The sequence below is a fragment of the Condylostylus longicornis genome, unplaced genomic scaffold, assembly GCF_029603195.1.
Source record: "Condylostylus longicornis isolate FDR11 unplaced genomic scaffold, ASM2960319v2 ptg000040l, whole genome shotgun sequence".
In the NCBI taxonomy this organism is placed as follows: domain Eukaryota; kingdom Metazoa; phylum Arthropoda; class Insecta; order Diptera; family Dolichopodidae; genus Condylostylus; species Condylostylus longicornis.
Genome location: NW_026578009.1, coordinates 7,240,046 through 7,267,797, shown reverse-complemented (window position 1 = coordinate 7,267,797; position 27,752 = coordinate 7,240,046). Strand labels below are relative to the sequence as shown.

The following is a 27,752-nucleotide window of genomic DNA, read 5'->3' as shown; positions in this document are numbered from 1 at the left end:
TTATAATTTTTTTTTTTTTTTTTTTGTAAATTACTAAAAGATTTTTTTCTTTTCATCTAATTTATTGTTTTATTTTTTTTCTTATTATCATTTTGTTGTTTGTGTGATTTTTTCTGGAAAAATTTTTAAATGCTTGTTGTTGTTCTATTTGTTTGTTTTTTTCCCCAAATTAAAGAAAGAAAGAAAAAGTTCTATGTACTTCGAAATTATTTCTAATTTGAAATTTTGAAGTAAACAATTTTTTTTTTTTGGTTTTTTTTTAACATTTTATTTTTAATTTATAATATTTTTTTACTATCGTAAAAATTTATAATATTATTTAAAATGTTCTTGTTCTTGTTGTTATAAAATTGCTTTTGTGTTTGTTTTTTGATAAAATTTCCTTTTTAATCAATAAATGATCCTTTAAATTACTTTTTTTTTCTTTTCAAATGTGTGTGTGTTGGTATTTATTGTAAAAATTAATTTGGAATCATTTGTATATATGCATTTTCTTATATGTATTATGTTAATTCTTCATTTTGGTAAAATTGGTAAATTCTTAATTTTTTGAAAATCACACAAATTTATTTGTTTTTCGATTCTCCATTTCTTTTTTTTTTTTTCGCGCGTGTTTTTTTGTTATTTTTCTTTTTTCAAAAAATTTTATTTTATGATTTTTTTTTCTTTTTTTTTTTCGCCCCTTGTTTTGTTTTCAAAAAAAGAATTTTCATATATGTATATATATATGTATATATAATAATTATTAAAGAAGATGAAAAACTTATTTTGTATCTACCACAGACCAGATGAATAACCACCTGGTGGGATACGATTTTTATTGATAACTTGATTGGCACCATTTAATGATGGAATTGATGTGTTTATTTCAGCACCTTTATAACCTTCACCGGTAACTGGATTGCCATCTAAAATGAAAAAAAAATAAAAAATAAAATGATTAGTTTAAAATTAAATTTTTTATTTTATTTTGTTTTCGATTAATATTGCGGTTTTTTTTTTTTAATCAAAAAAGGATATTTAATTCTAAAAATGATAAAAAATTTTTACATTAAAAGAAATAAGTATAGATATAACGGTATATAAAATACATTTAAAAAAAAAAATTATTACATAATATGAAATTTGAATGTTACATAACAAATTTTATTAAATTATTAAAATGAAATTAATTTTTAATAAAATGGCAACGATGGATTTTGTTGGGTGAATTTATGAAGCTAATTTTTAAATTAACTACTTGTTTTTTTTTTTTTTTTGTTTTAATATTAAAATATTGATTTTCTGTGTGTTTTCTATTTATGTATTAAAAATATGAAAATTCACAGTTTCAGAAATAAGTACATACTTACTTTGTTATCAGAGAATGAATTTCGTTTTAATGGAAATAATGGCGATATTTTAAATATTTTTTAATTTTTATTAAATAAAAATTTAAAATATCCATATAAATCGAAACTTAAAACGTGTAATACAAAAAAATTTTCCCTTTGATTTTTTAAATTGAAAATTGTTTTGATTTTGTGTTTACATTTTTTTATATTTAAGTTTTATTAAAAATTATTCTTTAATTATGAAAATGTTCGGCTAAATCTGATTAAAGAGGCAATAGTAAACACCGTTGGAGAAACTAATCAACAACTAGAATAATTTATTCATTCATCTTTAGGACGAAGGTATGATAGTTGCAGTTCTAATTAGACTTCGTATGCAATTTGTATTAGATGTTCTCGATTACACATACATAGAGAAACAAAAATTTAGTTTATTCTCTTTTTGTAAGGAAAAAAAAAATAACAAATCTCTTTCTAAAATCTTAATGTGATTAAAATATTAAAGTTAAATTTAAAAAGTTAGATTTAAATTTCTTTGTGAAATTTGAAATTTTTTATTTTAAAATTTAAAATATTTTCTAAGTTTTTCCTTTAACGCGATTTTTTCCGAGTTTTTTTCCCTTTCGTTTTGCTCATTTGTTTATCAAACTCGTTTAATTTGCGTCCTTATAATTATAATATGAGTTTAATTCGAAAATCATACCTATAAGAACATAATATACCGAAATTACAAAATGTTCTAATATTTTTCATACTTACTCATGACAATTCGAAATTTTTGAATTAATTACTATAACGTTTCTATTTTTGATATTTATTTAATTGAATATAATCAATTAAATTTTAAATCTGCTAAAAATTGTATTAAGTGATATTATTTAAAAAAAAAATCTAAGTATTCTTTACGTATGTATATATGTGAAAAAAAGTTTGTTGTTTTATTTTTTTTTAAATAATGGGTGTTTGCTTGTTAAATTGTGAAAATATTGTGAAAAATACTATTTATTTTTCTTTTGTTATTTTTAATATCACCTGTATGTAAAATACGTCTATATCTAGTAAAATCAGGTTCCTTAATGCCAGTTCCAAGTATAACATTACGACTTAAATCAATTGTATGTATTGGTGATTTTTTATTTGCATTACACATATTAATAAGACCATATCTTGGTAATGTATAAAATTGTAAAACTTTTTTAGCTTTTGGTGGAGGAGATGCTGGTTCAGAACGATTTGTATCAATAATGCTAGTATCAGCATCACTATCATTATCCGCCGCCGTATTCTTAATATTTGTTGAATTTGTAGAAGTAGTAGAAGCAGATTGTAGTTGACGAGAAGAAATTTTTATTTCTTTATTGAAATCATCGTCACGATTTCGTTTAACTGCACTAGATGAAGGTGTAGTTTCATAACTTCTACTACCTTCATTAATGATTTCGTTCATAACACCTTTTTATTGTGTGTACAAAATAACATAACAATAATGTTGATTTTTATTTTGTTTTTATATTTTGAAAATAATTAAAATTAATATAATTAATATTAATTTTATAAAATTAAAAAATAATTTATTTAAATATAAATTTTATAAGAGTTTTTAGAAGCAGTGAAAAATATTTTCGTGATTAAAAAATTTTGTTTTGTAAAATTGTTGCGAATTCTATTGCTTTATTAAAATAATTGATTTTTTTAAATAAATTTGCTACTAACTATGATTTTTTTTTTATACCAATATTAGAAAAATTTTATTAATTTGTATTTATAAAATATATTAAATTTTTTTTTGTATTAAACAAAGGTAGTGCTTCTATGTCGCGTCGCTTTTCGTAAATATTTATTTTTAAAGCAAAATATTGAACTAAAATTAGTATTTTTGCATTTTTTCTTCATAATTAAAAGCCAAAAAAAAAAGTCGTGCTAGGTTAATTAAATGAACTCGTTGAAGTTACTAAATTTTTATTATTTTATTATGTCGTATATACATACATACGTTTATATACATAATTCCCTCAAGGAATTGCAAATAACTTAAATACATATATATACATATCATTATTACTAAATCACATAACGAAGATTGATTTCGAAATTCGAAGAAGGTTGTAGTTATACCTAACCTTAGATAAGTAAGATAGAACATAGATAATCGCAATCACAAATAGACCACAGTTGGATCCATAATTCATTAAGAATTTCTTTACTTTCTTTTTTTTAGTTAAAAGTAGTAGTATTCCATTTCCCAGTAGAACAAATCAATCAGAAAATTACTTGAACTAATAAGTTGGAACAAGTATAAAATTCTGATTTTTTATATAGTTTGAAATTTTATTATTAAGTTGTAAAAGTATTAAAAGAATTTTCACTGATGCTTTGGTTTACGTAAGAATTATATTTCTTTCCTAATTTATAAAACATGAGGCGGTAATATTTAGCAGAATAAATTTTAAAATTATGTTGGTAAGCTTGTTCTATAAAACTTAACAATTTATAATTGTTATTTGTTGCTTTTTAGTTTCTCAACAATACTGCTAATATTATTCTTTACCAACATTATTCTTAGTTGTTTAGATTTAGGGATCAGGATCGCTAATTGTCACCAAATAAATTTAATAAGGGAATTACTTTCCTAATTAAATTAAATTATTACTAAATTTAATTAAAAAAAAAAAAAACTAAAATTATCAACTACAATTTGCTTTTATACATGTTGCGTTCAATGAATTTGTGTTTAATGATTTATTTTTTAATGTATTGTGTACAAAATGAGCATGTAGAAGTCTTTACACATTATTAAAAAAAAATTTTAAATTTAAAAATTTAGGGACGCAAAAAATTCAATACAGAATACAAGATTTTTTTCATACAAATATTTTGAAAAACTAAAATTTGATTTAAGTAGAAAAATAAAATTCTTGAAATCAATGAGAAAAAATAAAACCCTTAAATAACGTGATAAATGAAATTTTGAAAAATTATTCTGAAATTTTATTACTGATTAAGAAAAGCAGTGTAAACTCTTGAAATTCAGAATTGTATTTGCACTTTTGAAGCTACCAATTGTACATGTTTTTTAAGGGTTATTTCAATTATATCTACAAGGTAAGAAATGATCTAACTAACTAATATCATTATGGGATTGAATAATAAATTTTCACTAAATTTGTGAATATATTTTAATAAAATAAATAAAAGAATTTTGAAATTTGTTTTTGTTTTGTTAACAAAAAGCAAAAGAACTTGAGTGAACAAAAAAAAAAAAAATTTTTTTTCACCTCTACGCACATTAGCACCACGTCTTATTCTTATATTAAGACCATCACCAAAACCAGTACCAGTAACTGGATTACGAATTGTATTAAAATCACGTCTTGGTGATTTAACATTTGCATTTGCAAAATTTATTAAACCATATGATGGTGTTGTGGCGGCAGAAGACGGATTTGTTGTTGTAGCTGATGAAACTGTTTTAGAATTATTTGAACTATCAATATCCATATTTCGTACAGAATTTATTGTTGATTCTGTATAATTTGATTTTTGTGATCGTAATTGTAATGATACTTGATCTTTTTCTTGTTTTCTCATATTTCTATTATTTTTATTATTATTATTATCAATGATACTTAATGTATCATCATCTTCTTTAATATTACTTAATTTATCGACATCATCACCATTTTGTAATAATATATCGCCATTGGGTTGACGTGATGATTTCATAATGGAATCATTGTCACCCATTTCTTCTTTTATTTGCCTTGGTGATAATGATGTCGTCGTTTTTTGTTGTCGATTATTTTCATCTTTTTCTACAATTTTCGAATTTGCTTTCGTTGTTGTTGTTCTATTTGAAGGTAAATTTGTACGTGATGTATCTATTTCAGGAGAAGAATCAGGAGTACAAATATTTTCATATGTTTTATCATTTTCATTATCAATTAAATCTAATTTTATATTATCAACAGCAACAGATAAATCGTATGTTGTTGATTTTATGTCATTTTCGTTATTATTTTTATTATTGGATACTAAATTTAAGTTAAAATTTTGATTTGATTCATTTGATTCATTAATTTGAAAATTATTATCATTTTCTATATCTAAAGGGATGAAGGTATTTGATTGTATTTGCATTTTTGTTTTTCGTTTTTAAAAAATAAATATATGAAAAAATGGACAGAAAATGTTCTAAAATAATATAGAATGCATCTACTTAAAATAAAATGTAATTGTTATTCATTTAAAGAAAAGAGAGCCTAATATAACGCTGTTCGTAAATAATTTGTGCTTTCTTTATTAATTACTGTCCTTTTAAATAGAACTATGAAATTGAATTTATACTTTTTGTAAAATTTCAAATCATAATTATTTTGAGGATTTTTCGAAATGCATAGACTATTCCTATTTACCTAATCTGCATATAAAATGTATATTGTATATGTGCACATTCATGATTTTCAAAACTGAAAAAGTTTTTATTTTAATCAAAGCCAGCCACTTACCTGTTTTTTCTTTAAAAGTTAAAATTTTTTATTTATTTATTCTACTTAAACGTTAATCTAAACCCTAGGGCTATATTAAGTAAATTTTGTAATAATCTACAACAAAATAAATTTAGCCACATATGTGTATGAAATTATGTTTTCATTTACATATTATTTCGTATATTCTAAAATCTATGACAGATAATGTTAGCTTACATCACTAATACTTTGTACACATATACATTTATTTAATATTCTAGTATCCGGTATACATAACAAGCTTAAAACCTATATCAATTATATAATTTATATTAAATAAATATCCTTAGAGCTAGTGTAATTGACCTAAGCGAATCAAATACTTATTTTAATTGATTATTTCTGAGCAAAATATTTTGCTCTGATCAAAACAAAAAGCTTTGAATTAAAATGCATGAAACTCTTATAGGAGTGCATACAACTCCCATATTTTTTATCTTGTATAAAGAATTCAAGTATTTTAGTATACTGTAAATTTCCTATACTATTCCAATTATATAATTCAAGTATCTAAAATAAGAACTATGAATAAAGTTGATTTTTTACAAATAAATAACACGTTTAGCAAAAATATATCTAAAATACAATTATACTCAGTAGCTATGTGTTTTGAATTATAAAAAAAAATAAATATTTAAAGAATTTAATTTAGCAAAGAAATATAAAATAAAATATTGAATGTCATTAATGATAGCAATTAGACCTAAAAATAAAAAATGTTCAGTTTCCAATTAATGTTGCCAATTCCTTCTTCTGATATTATTCCAAATGTTTAGCCATCTTTTTCAAATTTATTACTAAATTTTCTGTTTATATTTAATAATTTTAATTTTTAAATTTTAATTTAAAAAAAAAAGAGACAAAATAAATTTTCAATAAAATAATTATTACTTACTGCTCATTTTCCGATAATTATGAACTGATTTACGATTAAATATGCAAGCGTGTAAGAAATTTGGAAAATAATTATGTTTAATTTTAATAAAAAAAAAATTATTTTTCTTTTTGAAATATTTTCTTTTTCAAACAAATATGTAATGAAATTTTAAAATCAAATATAAAAATTTCAATAATAACTAAATTTCAATAATAATAAAATATGACAAATTTTGTAATGATAGAATTGAAAAAAAAATATTTAAATAAAATTAATATCCAAAAACGATTCGAATTTTCTGAATAAATTGGAAAAAACTAAGCACTTTGCTATAAATGTTTGCTTAATCCGTATTTTAATAAACATATTTTTTTCTATTAATTAAACAAATATTATTTTGACGCTAAATTTTGTTTTATAGAAATCCCAAAATAATAAATTTGCTTTTAAAATTATTTGTACATAAATTATTAAGAAAAAAAAGCTAGTAACTAAACATGCCATTTAAAAGGAAATTTAAAATGATTACCATAATATGTACAAATTTAATCAATAATGTCAAATGATTAATGGCCAAAATAGGCAAATGAATTTGAATAATTTATAGAGCTATTATGAAGGGCTAATTCGCCAACTTGTCGAATTAAGGTAAATTGACAATGACACAATGACAATATTTCAAAATAAAATATAATAATAAAATTCATTATACTTTTGACAAATTATCATACTTGTCACATCATATTCCAATTTGCCAAATTTCTTTGTGAATTTGACGAAAAAATGTGATGAATTCGGTATACATACGTAATACTAAACTTTCACATTAATTAGAATTCTTAGCGAATTCATTATACATAACAAGCCTAATAATTTTTTGTTATTTTACAAAATTAACATTATTTACGATGTAAATGCAGCAATTAAAAATCAATATCGTAAGTTTTTCGATATTTAATCGATAAAGTAGATTTTCGTTATCTGAAAATTTTATATCATGAAAATGAGATTGAAAATTTCAGAGTTCCAAATCTAAAACTAAAGTGTTTTTCAATACTTTGTTTTCAGCAAAATCTTTATAAATTTTAATTTTTAACGATTCGGTTGACTTGTTTTTAAGATTTTTTGTTTTGTTATTAAATCAGTTTTATACCTAACAAATAAGTATATTGAAAAATTTTTTATACGACGCCATTAACAATTTGTCATCTATCTTTGATTTGACATGTTACACTTTAATTTTTTTTAAAAAAAAATCTCATTTCTATACCAGTGTTTTTAAATCAGAAAAAGTAGTATATTGTTATAATATTAATAGTAAAATAGTAAATAGTTCCGAACTTTATTAAAAATATTAAAGTGGATTACACTGCTTTATTTAAAAAATATAATTTGATAATCAAAAAATTATAAAAATTTCAATATTACTAAAATTGTAACCTCAAAAATTTTAACACTTTTCGAGTTCTTGTAGAGCTATTTAAGATTTTACATATAAATAATTTTAAAAACATACTTTTTTTTCGAGATTCGATTGACTTTATTTTAACTGGATGGTAACACTAAAATATTATTTCTTATTCATTTAAGTTTATTTTATTTAGAAATATGTATATACATGTGTACATACTTATAAGGAAGCTAAACACAAAAGAATATTATTGTAATATTGGGGATGCGAAAATTTTGCTCAAAAAAAAATTTTTTTTTTAATATTTTTCTTGTTTTTTCACTTTAATATTGTTCTTAATCAAGCTTAACGGTTATCATTCATTTTCAATGGATTTATTCAAGGCCAAAATAATTTTTTGTACCTATTTGTTTTTTTTATTTTGTGGAAGAGACACAAACTTCGCATAATTTATGCTTTTAATATAAACGGGAAATAAACACAATAGAAGAAATTCGTAATATAATTTCGAAATTTGATATTATTGATATTATAATACAAAATGGTGGATATTAATAGCCATTTTACTCACTGTATTGTTGTGATTTTTGTTTCGTTAAATAATTATTGATATCTTTTAAAAAACTTTCATGTATCTTAGTCATCAATACCTTAACATTTTCACAATAATTATTATTATATTTGTAGGGGTGCCAAAATCCATGTTTTTTGAGAGGTAATCATAGCTTCATTTATGCTCTCATTTCTAAGAGACATATTTTCTACATGTCTTTGTTAAATTTTATAAAACATATAATGTATATATGGTTATGAATACAGTGAAAGCCTGAAAGAGTTGATCATATATTAGGTGAAAATTTAGATATACGTACGTACATATAAGTAGTAATTGACATAATATATATATCTTGATCCAACTGTTTTATGATTTCAACCAAAGATGACAATTTTCATTAAATTTGAATTAGCTAATCTAATAGAATATAACGAAGGGATTGACTAATTTTTAAAATATTAATAAAATCAAATGAAACGAGTATTTCAAAACACAATGTTATAACAAAGTCCTTTTGAAACTTGTGGAATCTTTGGGTAGTTATATTTGATATGAAAATTTTAAAATATGTTATTTAAATTCAGTGGGAAAATGATGATAATTTTAAGACATCTTAGTGAAATTTCAAAATTCGACTATAAAACGGGTCATATAAGTGGAATAATTTTGTTGAAAAAATTCTTATGTGTAGAGCAAAATTTTTTTGGGTAGCTAAAACATTTTTTTTAAAGCAACACCGGAAACGGCTCCAAAATTTTGTTCTAATTCTAATAAGTGAAATATTCATTACTAAATCAGCTTGATTGTCAATTAGTTTTTCCTCACGTTTTATTAACTTGTCAATTAGAATAAGTTATGAAGATTTTCTTTCTAAATTTTCACTCGATAATTTCTCGAAATACACAGGTTTATCACATAAAATGTATTCTTTATGATAAGAAATATTTACTTTCGTCTGAGCTTGTTGAATAAGTTGCAACTTATAACGTATTTATAAAATACAATAATATTAAAAAATATGTTTTATTATTATTAGTTTCAATTTTAATTTTGCTTACTTATACATAAATCTGCTTAAAACACATTAAAAAAAAAAATAAACTACATTTATGATAAAACAAGATTTTCTTTCTTGTTAAAATTTCCAAAGAAAAATCTGCAAAAAAATATTTGAATTACGAATACATAAAAAGAAAAACACCTTCATCTTAAAACACCCACTGTTAAATTGCTTAATAACAATATTATTATCGCAGTGTACGAAAGTATGTAATTTTCTTTTTTACTTTTTTTATTGTAAAATTAATATATGTGGCTATCTTTATCGTTATTATCATAATCTTTGGTAACAAACACATTATTCAATCTCTCTCTATATCTACATAAATAATTTTAATCTTATATTGATATTTATCTATTATTGCTGTTATTATTTAATTTTAATAAAATAACTCTTGTCTTATATTTTAATTTTAATTTGTAAGAAAGAGTAAAAGAGAATAAAAACATTAATACTACTCAGCTAGTAGTGGTTATTTTTTTTTTTACGGTTTAATAGCAATTAACGGAAAGACAGTAGTGGCAAATTATAAATTTTTATTGTTTATTATAATATAACCACAGAAATTATAATAACATCTACATGTTAAAATATTTTTTTTTACTAAGATGCCATCATAATTCGTATACTTGTATTTTCTTAGAGAGGCTGTTGCCTCAAGCAATGAATACAAAATTTACGTGCCAAATACTTTGTACTCGCATTTTAAAAAAAAATTGTTAAACTAATATAATTAGACAATCAATCAGTTTATAATATTGAAATAATTTTGGTATTCAACATATTGCGGCAATAAGAAGTTATAGGAAATCGATAAATAGTTGAATAATGTAAAATTGACTTAGAACAAATTGGAATTTAATTAGGTATATAGTTTTCTAAATATTTTCATCGTTTAATTGGATTTATTTGGAACTATATATACACTAATTTTAAGTTAAGTTATTTTTCCTTATTGCCACAGCATTGCTGTGACAAATTCGTTCAACTATTTTTTGGGTCAACATAATTCTAAAATTTATCAATTGTCGTTGCTATAAGCAATAGAAAAAATTTACTGTGTATAGAAAAATTTCTTAGGGAAAATATATAGGCTTTCAGGAATGTTTTGAATCGAAAAAATTTCATTCATTTGGAATTCAGTGTATGTCAATTAAAAATTCCACAAATCAATTTAAAGATATAGTTTTTAATAATAAAAAAATTATTTTTGTTCATCAGACTAAAAACAATTTTTAGAAAATAATTGAAAAGCCCAATAGTTGAACGGAACAAACTTTTTTTTTTCATTTTTTTCATATTTAATAACTCTTTTAACTTAACTTTTACTTACTAATTTCAATAGTGTTAACAACACTATCAATTTATCGTCATTTTTTTTTTGATTCTCTTTCATGATATTGTGTAGTGATCATTAAAAGTCAAGTCAAGTTGAATCAAAGTCAAATAATTTTGCTTGTTTTTCAAAAACAGTAAAAATTATAAAAAAAAATAAAAACAAAAAATGCAATTATTCATTTTCAGCTCAGTTTGCGTTTCGTTTATTACTAATTTTTTCCTCGGTTTTTTTTTACACATTTTGGATAGTTTTGAATTTTCCTTTTTCGTGTTAGAAATTTTTTTCCTTTTTTTTTTCTTTTCTCAGTAGTTAAGATAAAATAAATAAAAAAACATTGAAATTTATTAAGACGAAAAGAAAAAATTGCCTTTGATGTTAAATAGTTAATTTAGTAGAAGAAGAAAAAAAACACATAATATAAAAAAAATTTTCTTAAAAGCTTATAATCTTTTATCCAAAAAGTCGCTTAAAATCAGTCAGGTCTGACAAATGATTCAAAGCCAGCCAATTATACTATATTAAACAATTGACTGATTTTTCTATTTACGCTATACTTTTTTTTAGTCAAAAATAAAAAAAGTTATAAATTTTAAAGCCAGTTTATAATTCTCTAAAGAAGTAAGGAAAATGTAGATAATGAAGGGTACAGTGATGATTCTATTCATGAATAAACTCACACATGAACAGTGCTATAAGAAATATTCCAACTTTGGTTTAAATATTACAATTATTGTAGAATATAAAATCAGAGAATCATTTGAATAAACGTGTTCAGCAATAAGCTTCACATTCATCTTAATTGATTTGTTAATAAAGCAAAATATTAAAATGAAAGCAATTTGCAAAAGATTTCAACAAATCCATTACAAAAAAATTGCCTTTTCAATCGGTTAAGATACTGGTGACGATATCAGACTTTATTATTTTAAAAATGAGGCAAAAAATCGCCATTTATCATTTATAGAGCTCGACTACCATATTATATGATCGCAATGATTTCTTGTTTAAAAATATTGATGACATTAATTCGAACGAAATGCAATTTCAACAGAATCATTCAATTTAATTTGAATTTGTGTAATTATGTTACAAGTTTATTGTTTTAGAAAATTTGGAAAACAAACTTTTTAATCTTGCAATCACTGATATTTCGGACTAAATATCCTAAAGTTTTAAAGAAACACAAAATGGCTTTATAAGTATAAAATAAAATATTTAGTATAACAAAAAAAAATATTTTTTTTCATTTTTGAATTGTAAAAGATAAATCATTAAAGAAAAATACGAAAAAATTTCTAAATTGGGGGTTGGAACTAATATTCACTATGAAAGCTAATAATTTATTATAATTTTTAACAACGATTTAAAAATACAAATGAATAAATAAGTTTAATGTATAAGTAAGAAGGTGTTGTTGTTTTTGCTATTATTGCTGTTACTGTTACTGTTGTGCTGTTTTTTTTCCTTACGTTCAAAATATACTCATATTACAGAGTTTATATTATGGCGAAAGAAACTGTCAGTGTCAGTCAAATGCAATAAATAAACATGTTATACTTCTTTGTTTTTATTATACTATTTACCTACCTACCTACCTACCTAACAATGTCTGCAAATATATGGTTAATGAAGAATTGAAATGCTACTGACTTTTAAAATTGTAAAAAAAATTAAAAGTTAACAACATTCACACGCGAATTAATGTTTAATTTAACCATTTCTTTTTTTCGTTTTTAATGATTTTTTATGATTTTTTTGTTAAAGAGTGCGCAGTTTAAATCAATTTTTAGAAAAGAAAAAATTCATATAGAAAACCAACCTTTTAATAATTTTTCTTTCGAATATTAAAGTAAAAAAAAAAAATTCATAATTAAATTTTACTAACAATTTTCTTCTTTCTTTTATAATAAATTTTTGTATAACAAAAACAAAAAAAAAAAAAACAGAACTCGAAACTTTTGTTGAAAATTGAAATTGATAGCAGCAACTCAAGAGTTATGAGATTTGTTTTCTTTTTTGGTTATTAAATTTGATGTTTACACCGCCAATTAAAGTATGTATAGAGTTTTAATCGATTTTGAATTAAATGGTTGAAAATTTCCTTAAAAGGTCTTTTTGTTTTCCGTTTTACTTTGCTTCATATGTGCGCTTATAGAAAGTACTTGAAAAAAAAAACAATTATTAAAAATTAAATTTATTCAAAGTTTTATAAATTATGATCTATTTTAAAATTATAACTTATTTGATTTTAGAAAATAAGATTATTTGAAGCATGGGATAAAAGTAAAAATTAAATTTTTCTAAAATTTGACAAAGTATTTTAGAAAAAGTTATAATAATTATTAAATGAAATATTTAACTGTTAAGACTTTCTCTAACTGAAATTGATATTAAATGTTTCTTAATTTGCAGATGCACGTCACTGAAACGCAGTACGATTTTATCCCACAAAAATATGAAAATTAAATTTTTGTTTGATCGAGTATTTTAGAAAATTCAAAATTCAAATATTTGTATTTCTTATTTCGAAAATATATATTGAAAACAGCAAACAATCGAAAAAAAATTCGAAATTAGCAGCACTTTTTGTTTGCTAACGCATTCGGCAACAAAAGCCAAACTGACCTTCCCAATGAATATCTCATATTGTAGTTCTGTCATAGAGTGTTCTTACATAACTAATATGCTGATACAATGGTACTTGTACTTTTTCAAACACAAGTTTTTGATACTCGTAGCTTGAAAAGCATACTTTTAAACACAAAAGGTTTTGCATAAGCATTTTGTAATAAAAATATAATTCGGGCCTATATGAAGACTACGAATTCTAGAGGCATTTATTTTTAGTTTTACTGGGATCATCTTACAGGAAACATAACACCATTTTATTTATAAATGTATGTAGTTTTTGTGAAAAAAAATTATACTATTAAGTTTTTTCTTAAATAAACTCAGGTAAGTTAAAATTTAAATTAAATGAAATGAAAAATGGTTTTTGTTTAGACCGGTTTTGAAATTTTGTGCCTAAAATTATTATAAAATTACCTATTTTGCTGAAAAAGAGTTCCCAATTCGAATATGTCTTTTAAAAACGGATAAAAGAACTGGTAATTTTAATTTCGGATATAGACCGCTTAAAATCGTTCTTAAGTGTTTGCGAATATGATGCATTTATTTTAATACATGAATTGAAAACCGTTTCTCAAGGGTTAATAATATTTTAAAATTATATTTAGAAAAACAATTAAGTAGTTAAAGACTATCCTAAAAATTTTAATTTTTTATATTTTTTAGACTGTATTATATTTTCTCTTTTACTTTAATATTAAATAATAAGATTATCATCTTCTATAATATTTATTGTCACTCTTTAATTCAATTCTCCCTTATTATTAACCAGTTGATTATATCTACTTTATTTAATATTCTTTATATCTTTTAATATTTTTTAAAATAGATTTTATAATAGACTTTTAAAAGTAATGTTTTTAAAATTCTTACTCATTATTATAAATAAAAATTTCATTGTAAAACTATATATACTTTTTAAGTAGCATATTTAAGCATTGTTTCCTTAAGAATTTTGTTATTTCAATAACAAAATTAGTGTAAAACCGTAATAAGTGTAAAGGATGTACAACAATAATTAAAATTTAATAATGGCTAATTGAAAGCAACAGGAAAAATATTATAAAATATTCTTTAAAAATTGTAATTTACATTTTGTTATTAGTAAAGGGTTAATAGTGTACATTTTTAATATATTGATTTATTAAATTTTACATTAAAAATGTCATAGGTTTTTTAAGTACGTATTCAAATATTGATTAGTTTTGAAATACTACAAGATAAATTTATATTGAGTACACTCATAAATCAAGCTATACAAGTCAGCTCATAATTGTTCGGTATGTTATTAGGTTTAAATACCTACAAAGAAATTACAAAGAAATTATAATTATAATTCAACAATATTATTCTTTTCGAATGAAAAAAATTCAAGAAATTTCGCCTTATATAATTTATTAGAATAAGCTTAAATAACTAATGTTGTAGTATAATATAATAAAAATAATAATAAAATATTGTTATACAATAAGAGCACGGACTGAAAATACAATTTAGTTCTAAAAACATCTTTATAACATCCCCTAATCTTTATACCAAAAAAAACATTTTGGTATAAACTAAACTGAATTGTTTGTAAAATTGTTAATTATGTACGTTTAAGGGTGTAAATTAAATTTTTAATTGTTAAATCTTCATAGGAAATTCTTGAAATAAATATTAATTGTTCTACATATAAAGCTATTAATATTTTTAATTTAAAAAAAATTTATGTATATTTTTGCACATATTATATAACGTAAGTATAAAGAAAACTGAATATTTATAATAATTATTATAACCAATAAGAAGCCATTTTTATTCCAATATTATAACGAATAAATACTAAAAATTTTAATTGATTTTGACAGAACAGATTCATAATGTTGACTTTTATATAAAAAAAAAAACTTCATTAATTACAATTTATATTGGTGTGCGGCTAGCAATAACTTGTAAATTAATTTTTATTTCAAGAAAAATATATATTAAATTACAAGATTAAAATGTAAGAATTCTTTTAATACAAAAGTGTGGCTTATAAATGACATTTATTTAATTGTTAAATGTCATCAATTTGATTTCAATTTGATATACTTCAATTCTAACACAAGTGACAGATTTCAGTAGTTGCTATGTAAATAATTATATTATTATCATATTCGAATAACATGTAATATTACAGATGAAATAGTTCTGTTTAAACAAAATGTTATATACGTAGTACAATCTTCTCTAAAATTTTTCATTTTCAAGGAAATGTTAACAAAAACTTCCTATTGATTTCTCTTATATTTTAATTTAAGATACTCGCACATATTAAATGTCTAATAATTAAAATTAACAGATTCAAAGAGATTATGTTGATGATTCTCTCTTTTTCATTTATTTATTGAAAATTAATATTGTGAATTTTAAATTAACGAATATTGTGATTATTATTTTTTATAACATTAACACGTACGTTTATCGTAAAATGCGTGGTTAGTCGATCAAAAAGAAAAATATGTTGTTTAACCATATTATTTGACAGCAAAACAAAGAAGAAAAAAAAATTATAATAACGAGAAATTTTTCGTACACGTAATATTTTCTAAATAGTCGAAACGATACGTAATATTTTTTGAAATTTTTATGTCAGACAACTGGTTGGAAAGAATATTATTGAAGTGTATGTGAAAAAAGTTATTTAATAAAATAACAATTATGGTTGAGATTAGATTATTAATTATTACGAAATTTTACAATTTTTCTATACAATTTTGGAAAAATTAAGAAATTTATTGAGAAAAAAAGAAAATTTGAAAAATTTTTCAATATGTTTTATGGAATAAAAATAGGATTATTGTATGATTTTGAGAAGTAAAACATTATGTATTTTTTATTTTACGTGAGTTAATCTTATTAATATGTACAACATAGATATTCATACTTATATATATTGCAAATGGGAACCCATGTGAATTGGATTTTTTTTTTTATTTTAGAAATTGATTAAGCAAAAACCAATTTTATTTTCAAGGAGAAAAGCAAATCTTAATGATGAATTCGTAAATTCTAATTGAAAATGCTGTGAAATATAAGTTAAATAATAGAATTTGATTTTGAATATCTTAGACATAGACTGTTTCAAGCACTTCTTTATAGAAAATGTGAAAATGTCTTGTTGGTTTCAATATTTCTGTTTGTTTTCCCACATTAACTTTTACAAAACTTCTAATCTCCTTAAAGTAGAAAGCTGTAAATTATATACACAAATTGAAATTTCAATTTTTGACAATTCACTATACGAAAATCAAAAATATTTTTGAAATTTTAAAATTCCAGAAAGATGACGAGAAAATTTTGCTATCGTAATATTACACAGACAAACTACAATATACTCAAAATAGACTTTTTTTTGAATTAGATTTTTTTTCATGTTTCCGCATTATTTGTCATGTCTTTTTTATAAATAAAATAATATAAAATTTTTAATTTAATCATTATTTTTTAAGTATGTTTCTGCACATTGAGTTTTTTGTCATTTTCCTAGAAGTATGCAATAAAACAAAGAAGCACAATTTAACAGAAACCAAAATAAAATGTCATTTTTTAAAACAACAACTGCTTTATTTTTCAGTTTCTTGAAGAAAATATTGACTATTAGTTCAGTTAAATTTTATTTTTAAATGATTCATAGGAAATTTATTACAGAAATATTAAATATATCGGGAAATACACAAAATAAGGCAATATTATCGATGGTATTAAAGTCTAATTTAAATTAGACATAAATTTGTTATATAAATTTTAAAATTCTTAATAGAATTGAAAGCAATGTTGCGAACAATATTTGAGGTAATTTTTAAAATAATAAAGTAATTTAATTTAAGGGCAAAGTATCATACCAAAAATATAATAATTTTACTTTTAAAACAATTAATTTAGAAAAGAGATAAACAAATTTACAATTGAACAAAAAAGTGAACCTGAATAAAAATTCTGCAAAATTTTTTTCCCCAAAAATTCTCATAACTTCTTATTTTTCTGTATATTTTATTGCACAGAAAGAATAATAAGAAATTACAAAAGAAATAATCATATTTTTTAAGACTTTTCCGTGAAAAGTACACACCTTATAAAGCATATTATTGTTATCATTATCATTATAACAGTTAATATTAATTGCTATTAAAAAAATCAAAACACAAAAAATTAAAAACTGAAAAAAAAAAAAATCTATTACATTAAAAATAAAAATAAAAAAAACTGTACAGGTGTGCACAAATTACAGTTTTTCTTAATGCATTTTAAAAGCATATTGAGGCAACTCGCTTAGCCAATTCTCAACGGGACACAAAAAAATTTAAAAAAAAAACAAGAAAGAAAAATGGAATATTATTCGTTCTTTTTGATTAAGTAGTGATAAAATAAAAACAAACCATAAATATTAAAAAAACAAAAAACAAAATCATAAATTAAAATTTCATTTGAAGCAAAAAAAAAAAACAGAAAAATAAAAAAAAAAATAAAAAAGAATTAAATTAAATTCTCACCTGTTTTTGATACACCATTTTGATATTCAGATGACGTGCAGCTTGATGAACCACCACCATTTTCCATTTTACCATTTCTAGCTGAAGAAGAAGCTGATGATGATGTTATAGTACCATTACCATTTTGATGATGGTGTACACCATTACCATTTTTATGTCCATTTGTTTCTGTACCATTTGATGATGTTGATGATGATGATGTTGATGTACCACCAATTGGAATGCTGCTCTTCATATGATTTTTAGCTGGTGTATAATTACGTTCTGGTTCACCAAAAAGTCGGGTATATGAATCAATTTGCTTTTGACCACGACGAATACTATCACCTGTATATATATATTATACACGATACATATATGTATATATTAAGAGGAGATTTTATATATGTGAAGAATATTGTGTATATAGACAAGTTGTTTGTAATTTTTGTTATTGTTATTAAATATAATGTTAATAACAATTAACAATAATTTTTTTTTTGTATTTTTATTTTCGTGATTTATTCAGAAAAATTTTTATGGTGTTCATGTTGATGTTGTTGTTGTGGTTGGTGTTGTTGTTGTTGTTCATATGGTGTTTTGATCCCAATAGATAAATTGATTGTGTTTTGATTTTGTTTTTTTTTTTTTTGGTTATTTTACAAAGGCAAATAAACGAAAATAGGAAAAAAAAAACATAAAAAGAAAAAAAATTTAAAATTAATAAAATTAAATATTATTATAGTTTTATTATTTTAAATAATTATTAGATTCGAATTAATAAAAAAAAAATTAAATGAAAAATTGTAAAAGTAAAACTCTAAAATGCAATAACAATATTAAGAAAAGAAAATTTTTAAAAAACTATAGAATAACTTGCAAATATTTCAGTAAATAAAATTTTATTTTTTTTTTTAATATTTCTATATATATTTTGTATTTTAATTGTTAAATAAGAGTATTAGATTAAACTAAATCTTATATTGTTCGTTCATACTGTGATGGTATTGTTATCTTAACACTATAAAACTATTATAAGTGAAGAATTAGTGTTCAAAAAAATTTTATTTAAATTTATATTGTGTTATACAATGTATTAAATATTTGTATTTTAATATTGATTATTATTGATTAATTTTAATGTTTTAATATTGAAATATTTTTGCTTTAATTTTGAATTAGTTTGCGCTTACATTCTATTTATTAATAATTTTCAAGTTAATACGGATTTATTATCACATTTTTTTAAAACAAATATTTTGTGAATTGTTTTGCGGTAGATATAATTAATATCCTGATATATTTAGTCCCCAAATTATCAAACTAAAACCCTTTCTATAAAATTAATTTTTATTCTAATAATAATTAATATGTATGATAAATAATCGCCTGTTTTATTGACCGAAAGTTATCAATACAGGGAGTTTCAATGCTTATTTAAATTAGAAAATAATTAAATAATTCATATCGTACATTTTTAGAAAAAGTATATGGGTATTCACATTAAAACTCATTTAAGCTTAGTATAATCCATATTTTGAATCGAATTTTTTTGCTTTTTCAAATGATTTCCGGAACAATTTTTTTCGATATAACGATAAAAATTAAACTGTAATTGATACACTGAGAAAAATTTGGTTAAAGAAAATTAATTTTTTTTATAAATTAATAATGAATCCCTTTAGAATTATGAAATCTGTAATACTGAAATATTTTATCATATCTTTTTATAAGTATAATATTTTTTATGTTTCATGTTCATGCATCTATCAGCATAAAGAATATTACACAGAGAAAGAACATTTAAATAAATAATATATAATAGCACATATATGCATACATATATTTATGTATGTACGTAAAAATTTATATAAATGATAAAATAATTTTATAAAATCATGCAATAAAGTTGAAGAAGCGCAATTAAAAATCATAATAAAAAAAAAAAAAATTATAACTGAGTTTAAAATATTTGGTAACGTTGTTAAGCTTTATGTATATTGAAAATAGCCCCGAAAATTTAAAGAAAGGCAAAAAAAATGATGACAAAATTTGTGAATTTTTATTTTCCAAAAAAAGGCTTTTAAAATTTGAGTAAGTAAATTTTTTTTTTGTGTTTGTAGTCTCTTATTCGGTAAAAACTCGGAGAAATGTTTACAAACTTTAATTGAAGTTGAAAATGGCAAAATAGTAACGCTAACTATTTCAAAAAATATTTAAGATAAACAATTAAGCTATAATACCTCAGTATTCGCGTTTTGAAATACCTTTTATTTCAAAGTTTTGGTTACAAACCCAGACTAAATTGCAAGATAAAATTTAGGATATCGCAAGAATGTTATGGAAAAGTAGAATTTTTTTTTTGCAATTTTTGTCAAAACTTCTTAAAATCTATATATCTCTCGGAAATTATTAAGGTTTTGACATCTATTTTAAAGCGAAAATTTTACAACTTTCTTATTATCTAAAAAACTCTATCTAATTGCTCGCAATTCTTTATATAGAATACCGAAAACCTAAGACAAAAATAACAAAAAAATTTTGATTTATTTTAAATGAGCATGAAAATAATGAACAAAAAAAAAATTAAAAAATAAGGTTCTTTTGCTTTGTTTTTAATAAAAAATTTGATTTGATTTCGGTCCCTTTAGTTTGTTTCCCTTCTCGTAAAAAGAACAACTGGAATTAAATAAAATTTAGTTTCATTTGAACTTTTGCTTGCGAAGACTATTTTGATTTTTTTTTTTATTATTACAATAGAAATTAACTTCGATTATCTTGTCAGAATAAAATTTTTAAAACAGTTGCTACAATAGTAGTGGGTGGTCACTAAAAGGAAAAAAAATCATTTTTTTTTTTCTTCTCTTCCCGTTTATTACTTGTCATTTTACTCTGTACCATTATTTTAAATGTATTAACGGTAATTTACTAACATTTTGAATATTGCTGTTATTTTTTATTTTCAAAAATTAAAGTAAATTAAATTAATTTTTTGTTGTTTTTTTTATTATTTTCTTTTTTAATGGGTGTGCTCACTATACCTATCTCTGTTTCTCTTGTCTTATAATTTTTTCAAAAACCAATTACTTTTGACTTTTTTTTTTGGTTAAAATCTTCGAAGGTGCATGTTGAAAATCATATAGTTGGAAAATTGAAGTTTATTCTACATTCAATTCACAATTTCTATTTCAATTACAAATTCAAAAATGACATTCAAATTTAATGCAAACTGATTGGAAGATACGAAAAGACTTGAATGTCGACATAAAATTTTAAAATAAAGTTAATTGAATTTTAAAAATAATTAAATTTCTTTCCTCTTTCGTTTGCTATAGACATTTTGGAAAATATAAAATTTACTTTCGATTTTTTTTGCAAAGAATGACAATTATACAATTTGTAAAAGTGTTCTTCGAACAATTTCTGTGAAAAAGTTTTAAGGTTATAGTTATTAAGTTAATTCAGACTGTTGTTATACAGTTCCGAAATTAACAATTTGTTTCAAAGAATTTTCATTAAATTAATCAAAGTTATCAGTGCTTTGAAAGTTTAAATTACAAAAATTCAATACCCTATAATTGCTAGCTATTGCTAGCAATTGCTATTTATAGTGTTATAAACCCAATTTCAGAATCTATCAAAAATTTTTAAATGAAATCTCGAAGTACTTTTATTATGAAAACTTTATGTTTTTCTTCCTAAAGTGAAAAGGAAATTTCATTTTTAAGAACTATGTGGTGTTTCTGTATAGTGTTGATTCTTTAGCATCAAAATTTTAAAAATAAGTAATAGCCTTAGTGAAAACTCAAGTAGCTCAAAACCACTACCTTTTTTTAAGTTAAATTATAATTTGGAGGGTATTTGCCACTTATTCAATTGATACAATTCATGACTTTAATTTCCGATAAACTTTCTTAAAAATAATTTTAATATTTTCATTTTTTCGTAAGAAAAATTTTCATTTAACACACTAATCTTTATCTCGATAATTTTTTGAATCTACAATTTCTAATTAGATCCTTTTATTAATTAATTGCATTAATATGCAATGCACTAGTTTATTTAAATATTGTTTTTTCATTTTTCAAGTTTATTACTAATTAAAAAAATACTTAAAAAAATTGGGTCTAAAGTCTACAAATATACGCCAAAATAAATAAATTTATTTCAAGATTTTTATTGTATTAAAATTAAAAGCAATATTTTTGTTCTATTGAGACAATCATATTAGAAAGCTATATATAGAAACATGGTTTCAAAACCGACAATTTACTGTTTAGTCACACCTGTGGCATAAGACTTCAACGAGGCAATAAAATATCTGTATAAATAATAAAGACATTTTTTGGAATGCCATTTGATACTTTAAAAGATTTTCAACATTAAAATATTTATAAAGGTGGTAACCAAATAATGTACATACGATTTTAAAACACGTCAGATTAAGAAGAGATGATTATAAAAAAATCGAGGATATGCGATTACAATTTCGATGCAATCATTAAGAATTTATTATGAAAAAGTAAAAGGAAAATCATAATATTTAATCGTTTTCGTGAGTTTATCGTGGAAATTACAGAAAAACAAAAAAAATATATATTGGAAAGATTTCTCAGTTGGTACCATTTCACTTTTTCACAACAGTCCAATTTCTTATCTATATTTTTCATTTTTTCTTTTTCATAATATACACATACATTAAATATATTTATTATTTTTAATATTTTTATTATTATAAATATGATTTGAATCACGATTAAAATTATTGAAACATTTTGTTGCGGTTGTGTGGTTTTAATTAAATTTATTAATAATTTATATATATATATATATATATATATATATATATATATATATATATATATATATATATATATATAAAATATTTTACTGATAAATAAATTTCGAAGTGAAAATATCTAATATCGCGCGCTGGATAAATTATGAACAAAACGAAAAAATCATGATTTCAAAAAATTTTAATTCAATTATCAAAGTTGAAATTTTTTTTAAAAATTTTCGATTTTTATTTTTTTTTTATTTTATGGTGTAATATAAACCCCATCTGATCTTATTATTTTGTTTCTTAATTTATATAGATTATATAGCAAATATACGATACGAGTATTATGATAGTTCCAATTTCTAAACTGAAATTAAATAATTTAAGTATAAAAGTATTAAAATTTTTGATTGCAATTATAATTGCATGATTTTTAATACCTAAATATATAGTTAGAAAAATATAATGCTCAAAATATGTATATGTAGTTGTTTTTATAACTTTATTAATTTAATCAATGTGAAAGGATCTTGATATTTTCGTGGTATAATTATTGTTTTTTAAATTCTTTATTATGAAAAAAGCATGCATATGTACAATGCACTCATGTATAAGTAGTCTAGTAGATTTTTAATTATAGATACAAAATCATGTTGGAAATTGTTAAATTTTTCATGTGCTATATTTTAATAAAAATAGTTTAAGATTATTGGAAAATGAAAATTTCTTCGGGATTTTTTTTTATATAATTATTCTTAGATACATTAGATACATAGAGTAAAATTGTTCAAAATTGTAAACATGTATAGTTGCAAAAACAAAAACAAATTGATTTCATTGATTTAATAAAGTTATTAATTCAAAAAATTTCATTTACAGTGCAATATATATACATTATAATTTATGTATATATACTAAGTTACTTCTGTATATTGAAATTATGTGCAAAAAGAACTCAGAAAACTATTGCTAATAATATAATAAGGAGCTTGTGTAGAGATTGAACAATGCATATGCAATTTTTTGTGACCCGAAAGTGTTAACTGCAAGTTTATTAAAAAAAAATTAAAGAAAATTAAATCAGTTGGAGTTTGTTGGAAGATGAGAAGTGAATGCCAACCTTCAATATTTTCACTCACAATCAAATTGATATTAAAGTGGCAATTTTTTTTTTTAAATTTTAAACATTTTTCTTTTAAAATTTCTTTTTTCAAACAAGTTCACCTCCCTTAAGAATCACTCAAAATACAGGTTCTATTGGTCAATATTAAAATATGTATACAACAAGTTCTTGTTGCAAAATATGGAATACAATTTACAAAAATCTAATTATTAGGGTTATAACAAATTTAATATACAACGTAACATATGAATATGTTTGTCACTTTTAAGCATTATTGTTATAATAATAATTTTCACAATTATGGCCTTCACAATTAGAAAACAGTTAAACAGCGACAGAAAGCAGGGATGCCATCGAAAACTTTTAAAAATATAAAAATTCGATTTTTTTTTGCAAAGAATGACAATTACAATTAACTTTTTCCAATTTTTCGATCATGTATTTTACAAAAAAAAATGTTTCTTTGTACTTAGAGCGAAATTCACTTGATAACAAGGGTGGGGTGGGGCACAATTTTTTTAAAAACCTCGTAGGGCGGCGAATAACTGAGGAATTCCGGGCCTAAATATATTCAATACTGTAGTGTAGTTGTAGATAATACTGACATATAAAATTAAATTTTTCTTAACATATTATGTGTGAGTAATGCTCTCATATTTTTGGTTTTATACTAATATTACTTAAAAATAATAATAAATTTGAATAATATTTAGTAAATAATACTATTAATGTTAAAATATAGGCAATATATTATATAAGTTGCAATGCAAAACAAATAAGAATATGATTTTAATAAATTTTAATTTAAAATTAAAATGGTCGTTTTGAATTTTCAACTAAACATGTTCAATTTTTTTTTTTAAATTTCACATAAAATATAATAAACTAATAAAAGACAAGAGAGACACATTAAATATCAAATTTCGTCAGAATGTCACAAAAATTTGTTCGTTTTAAATGTATGTTTATAGCCAAGAGGACTTTCTTTTAAAATGTCAAGTAAAATAAAATGAATTAACCTCTGTGTAACATAAAAAACAAAAATTAACAAAAAATAAATAACATTATTTATACATATATGTATGTACATGTATGCGTGTTCATACTTTCTGACCTCCAATTAACTTTATATTTCATATATGTATGTATGTAATTGTATGATATCGTTCAAAACTTCACTGATCTTGTTGATCTTAGAGAAGTTTTTAAAATAAAATATTGTGTTGTGTATAAGCACAGCTGGCTATAAAATTTATTCATTTATTTTTTTTTTTTTTTACTTTTATAATGAATTACATATATTTATTATATGTTACATAAGAGGAAAATGTAATATATGTCAAGAGAAATGTATATACATGAATTATAAATTAAAAAAATAAAAAAAAAATAATTAAAAAAAATTTAAAAAATAATCTGCACACTAGTTTATTTATTATTTTTTATTATCTCTGATTCTTATTATAAAATAAATTTTATTTAATTAGAAATGAAAATTATGTCATACTTGTAATTAAACAAATATTGTTCCCGAATTACGAGTTAACACTTACAATTAAATTTCCGTATTCTCAAATATAGAAATTTAGCTTACTTTAGTGTATGACAAAATCTAAGATTTCATTTGATTCTAGAAAAAGTTGTATTCATATAACGTACAAACACTGTTTGTTATCAGGCTTTGTGTGACGACCAACAAATACCTTATTTTTTTCAGATTTACAGTCGAGTTTTTTAAATATAAAATTGTGATAATTCATTTTTTGATTGAGTTGTGATCAGCGATTAGCAATCAGCTAATTTTTATTTTGGAAATTTAGTTTTCGCGCTAAAATTTGAGTTCTCTAAGATAATTACAGTTTGATATGCAGATTTTATCTTAGATATAATTTTAGATGTTCATGTAAACTTGCATCTAACTTTCCGGTTTTCCGGTTTTCATAACATTTGCGGTACAAAAACATGCTATTTTAATAACGCATCGAAATTGAAAAAAAAATAAAATACTCATTCACATATCACGATAGCCTATAACGATATTGATTGTGATTCGTGAGTGAATAGGAAAACGAACAACTAAGTCGACTTATAACATAAAGATGAGTGATTATTTTGGAACTAAAATATAAATTTTTAATTACTTAGTGCAGGATTTTTTATGTGATAATAATATTCAAGGAATGAAGCATTCTTCAACTAAGCGAAATGTAGTAATCTTTCAACTAACTAAGTAAATAATAGAAAATAAATTCAGTTCCTTGTTTTACATCTTAAAATTAAAATTGATTTTCTTTGTTGTTCCCATCATTAGGTCTAATATATTGATTATTATCCAAATATTTTACAAATTAAAAACAATTTTATGCAGAATAAATTTTATTTTAATTAAAAAATAAAAAACACTTTTTATATACTTTCTTTTTTCGTACATTCATTTTAAATTTTCGGAAAATTTAAAATTTAAATTGAAGATCATTAAATTAAATTAAAAAAATAGTCTAACTTAAATAGCCTATTAAAAATACCTTTTCATTGCATTTGAAGTACAAAAATTGTAACGAAATTCAAAAAAAAAAATTTTTCATTTTTTTTTTTTTTTTTTTTTTTTACCATTGTTATGTGAAGCCTATCAATAAATTTTCGCGAATTTATCAAACTCTTTTTTATTTTTTTGTTTGTTTCTTCTTTATTATTACGCATCATTAAGAAACACACCTGAGGCATGCAGTTATAAATTTGTACTAGCTAGTTGCTAGTTTTAATAAACTGTTAGTTAAAATGAGTTCCTTTTCTTTTGAATTCTTTTTACCGATTTGTTAGTAGACAACATTCGGAACGCCATAAGAGAGGTATTATCATCTCAACAGATTTAACATTGTCCCATTTGCGTAAATGTATAAAGTTTTTTAAGTGAAAGGTAGAAAAGACTGTCTGTTCAGTTCTGTTACCGATTTTACAGAAAATTTGTATGTAAATTAACTGAAAGGATGTGATAAATTAATACTTCTAAGTTACGTCAAATTCTGGCAATTAAATCCCTATTAAAGAGACTAATGATCGGGTTTAAGAAAATAGTTAATTAAATTTTTTGCAATTTCATATATGTACATATAAATTCTGTATAACAATATTTACTGAGGGTCGATTCTACATATTATCGTACCTAAGGTATTAAATTAGCGAAATTTGTTATCCCTATTATTATTAAAATTTACTATACAATTTAGAAAACATACAGAACACAATCGGTTATTTGCAGACCATATCAGATTTTTTTTTCATCTGCTTTTTGTTTTCATTGCTCTTAATGAATTTTTAATATGCTACACTATAAATATTAGATCATTGCATTTTAATGTAAGTGTTTTTTTTACAAATTTTGTATATTTAATTCTTAAAAAGTGAAAGCCAAACAAAAAAAAATTTAAAATTTTTCCGTACACAAACAACAAAAATAAAACAATTGTATTTATTTTAGTTAACAAGATTTTGTTTATTGTTTTTTTTTTTTCATATATTTTCTGCAGATATGTGCTGCAATCATACAGGTTGGCTGATTGCATTTATAGGTTTTCTTATGGTTTTACATATTCGATCGAAAAGCTTTCATTTTATATTG

General features: G+C 22.1%; 1 protein-coding gene across 4 annotated transcripts in view; it reads right to left on the bottom strand.

Moving 5' to 3' along the window:
• Window positions 1-27,752, bottom strand: part of LOC129609848 (microtubule-associated protein Jupiter) — a 144,517-nt gene continuing 116,765 nt past the window's right edge. For all 4 annotated transcript variants that reach the window (XM_055521981.1, XM_055521980.1, XM_055521983.1 and 1 more), the window contains 4 exons: window positions 18,249-18,575; window positions 6,756-6,779; window positions 4,610-5,212; window positions 1-908 (listed from right to left, as the gene is read on the bottom strand). In XM_055521981.1, the coding sequence (XP_055377956.1) occupies window positions 775-908; window positions 4,610-5,212; window positions 6,756-6,779; window positions 18,249-18,575 (1,088 nt within the window). In that variant the 3' untranslated portion in view covers window positions 1-774. The remainder of the gene's footprint in view (window positions 909-4,609; window positions 5,213-6,755; window positions 6,780-18,248; window positions 18,576-27,752) is intronic.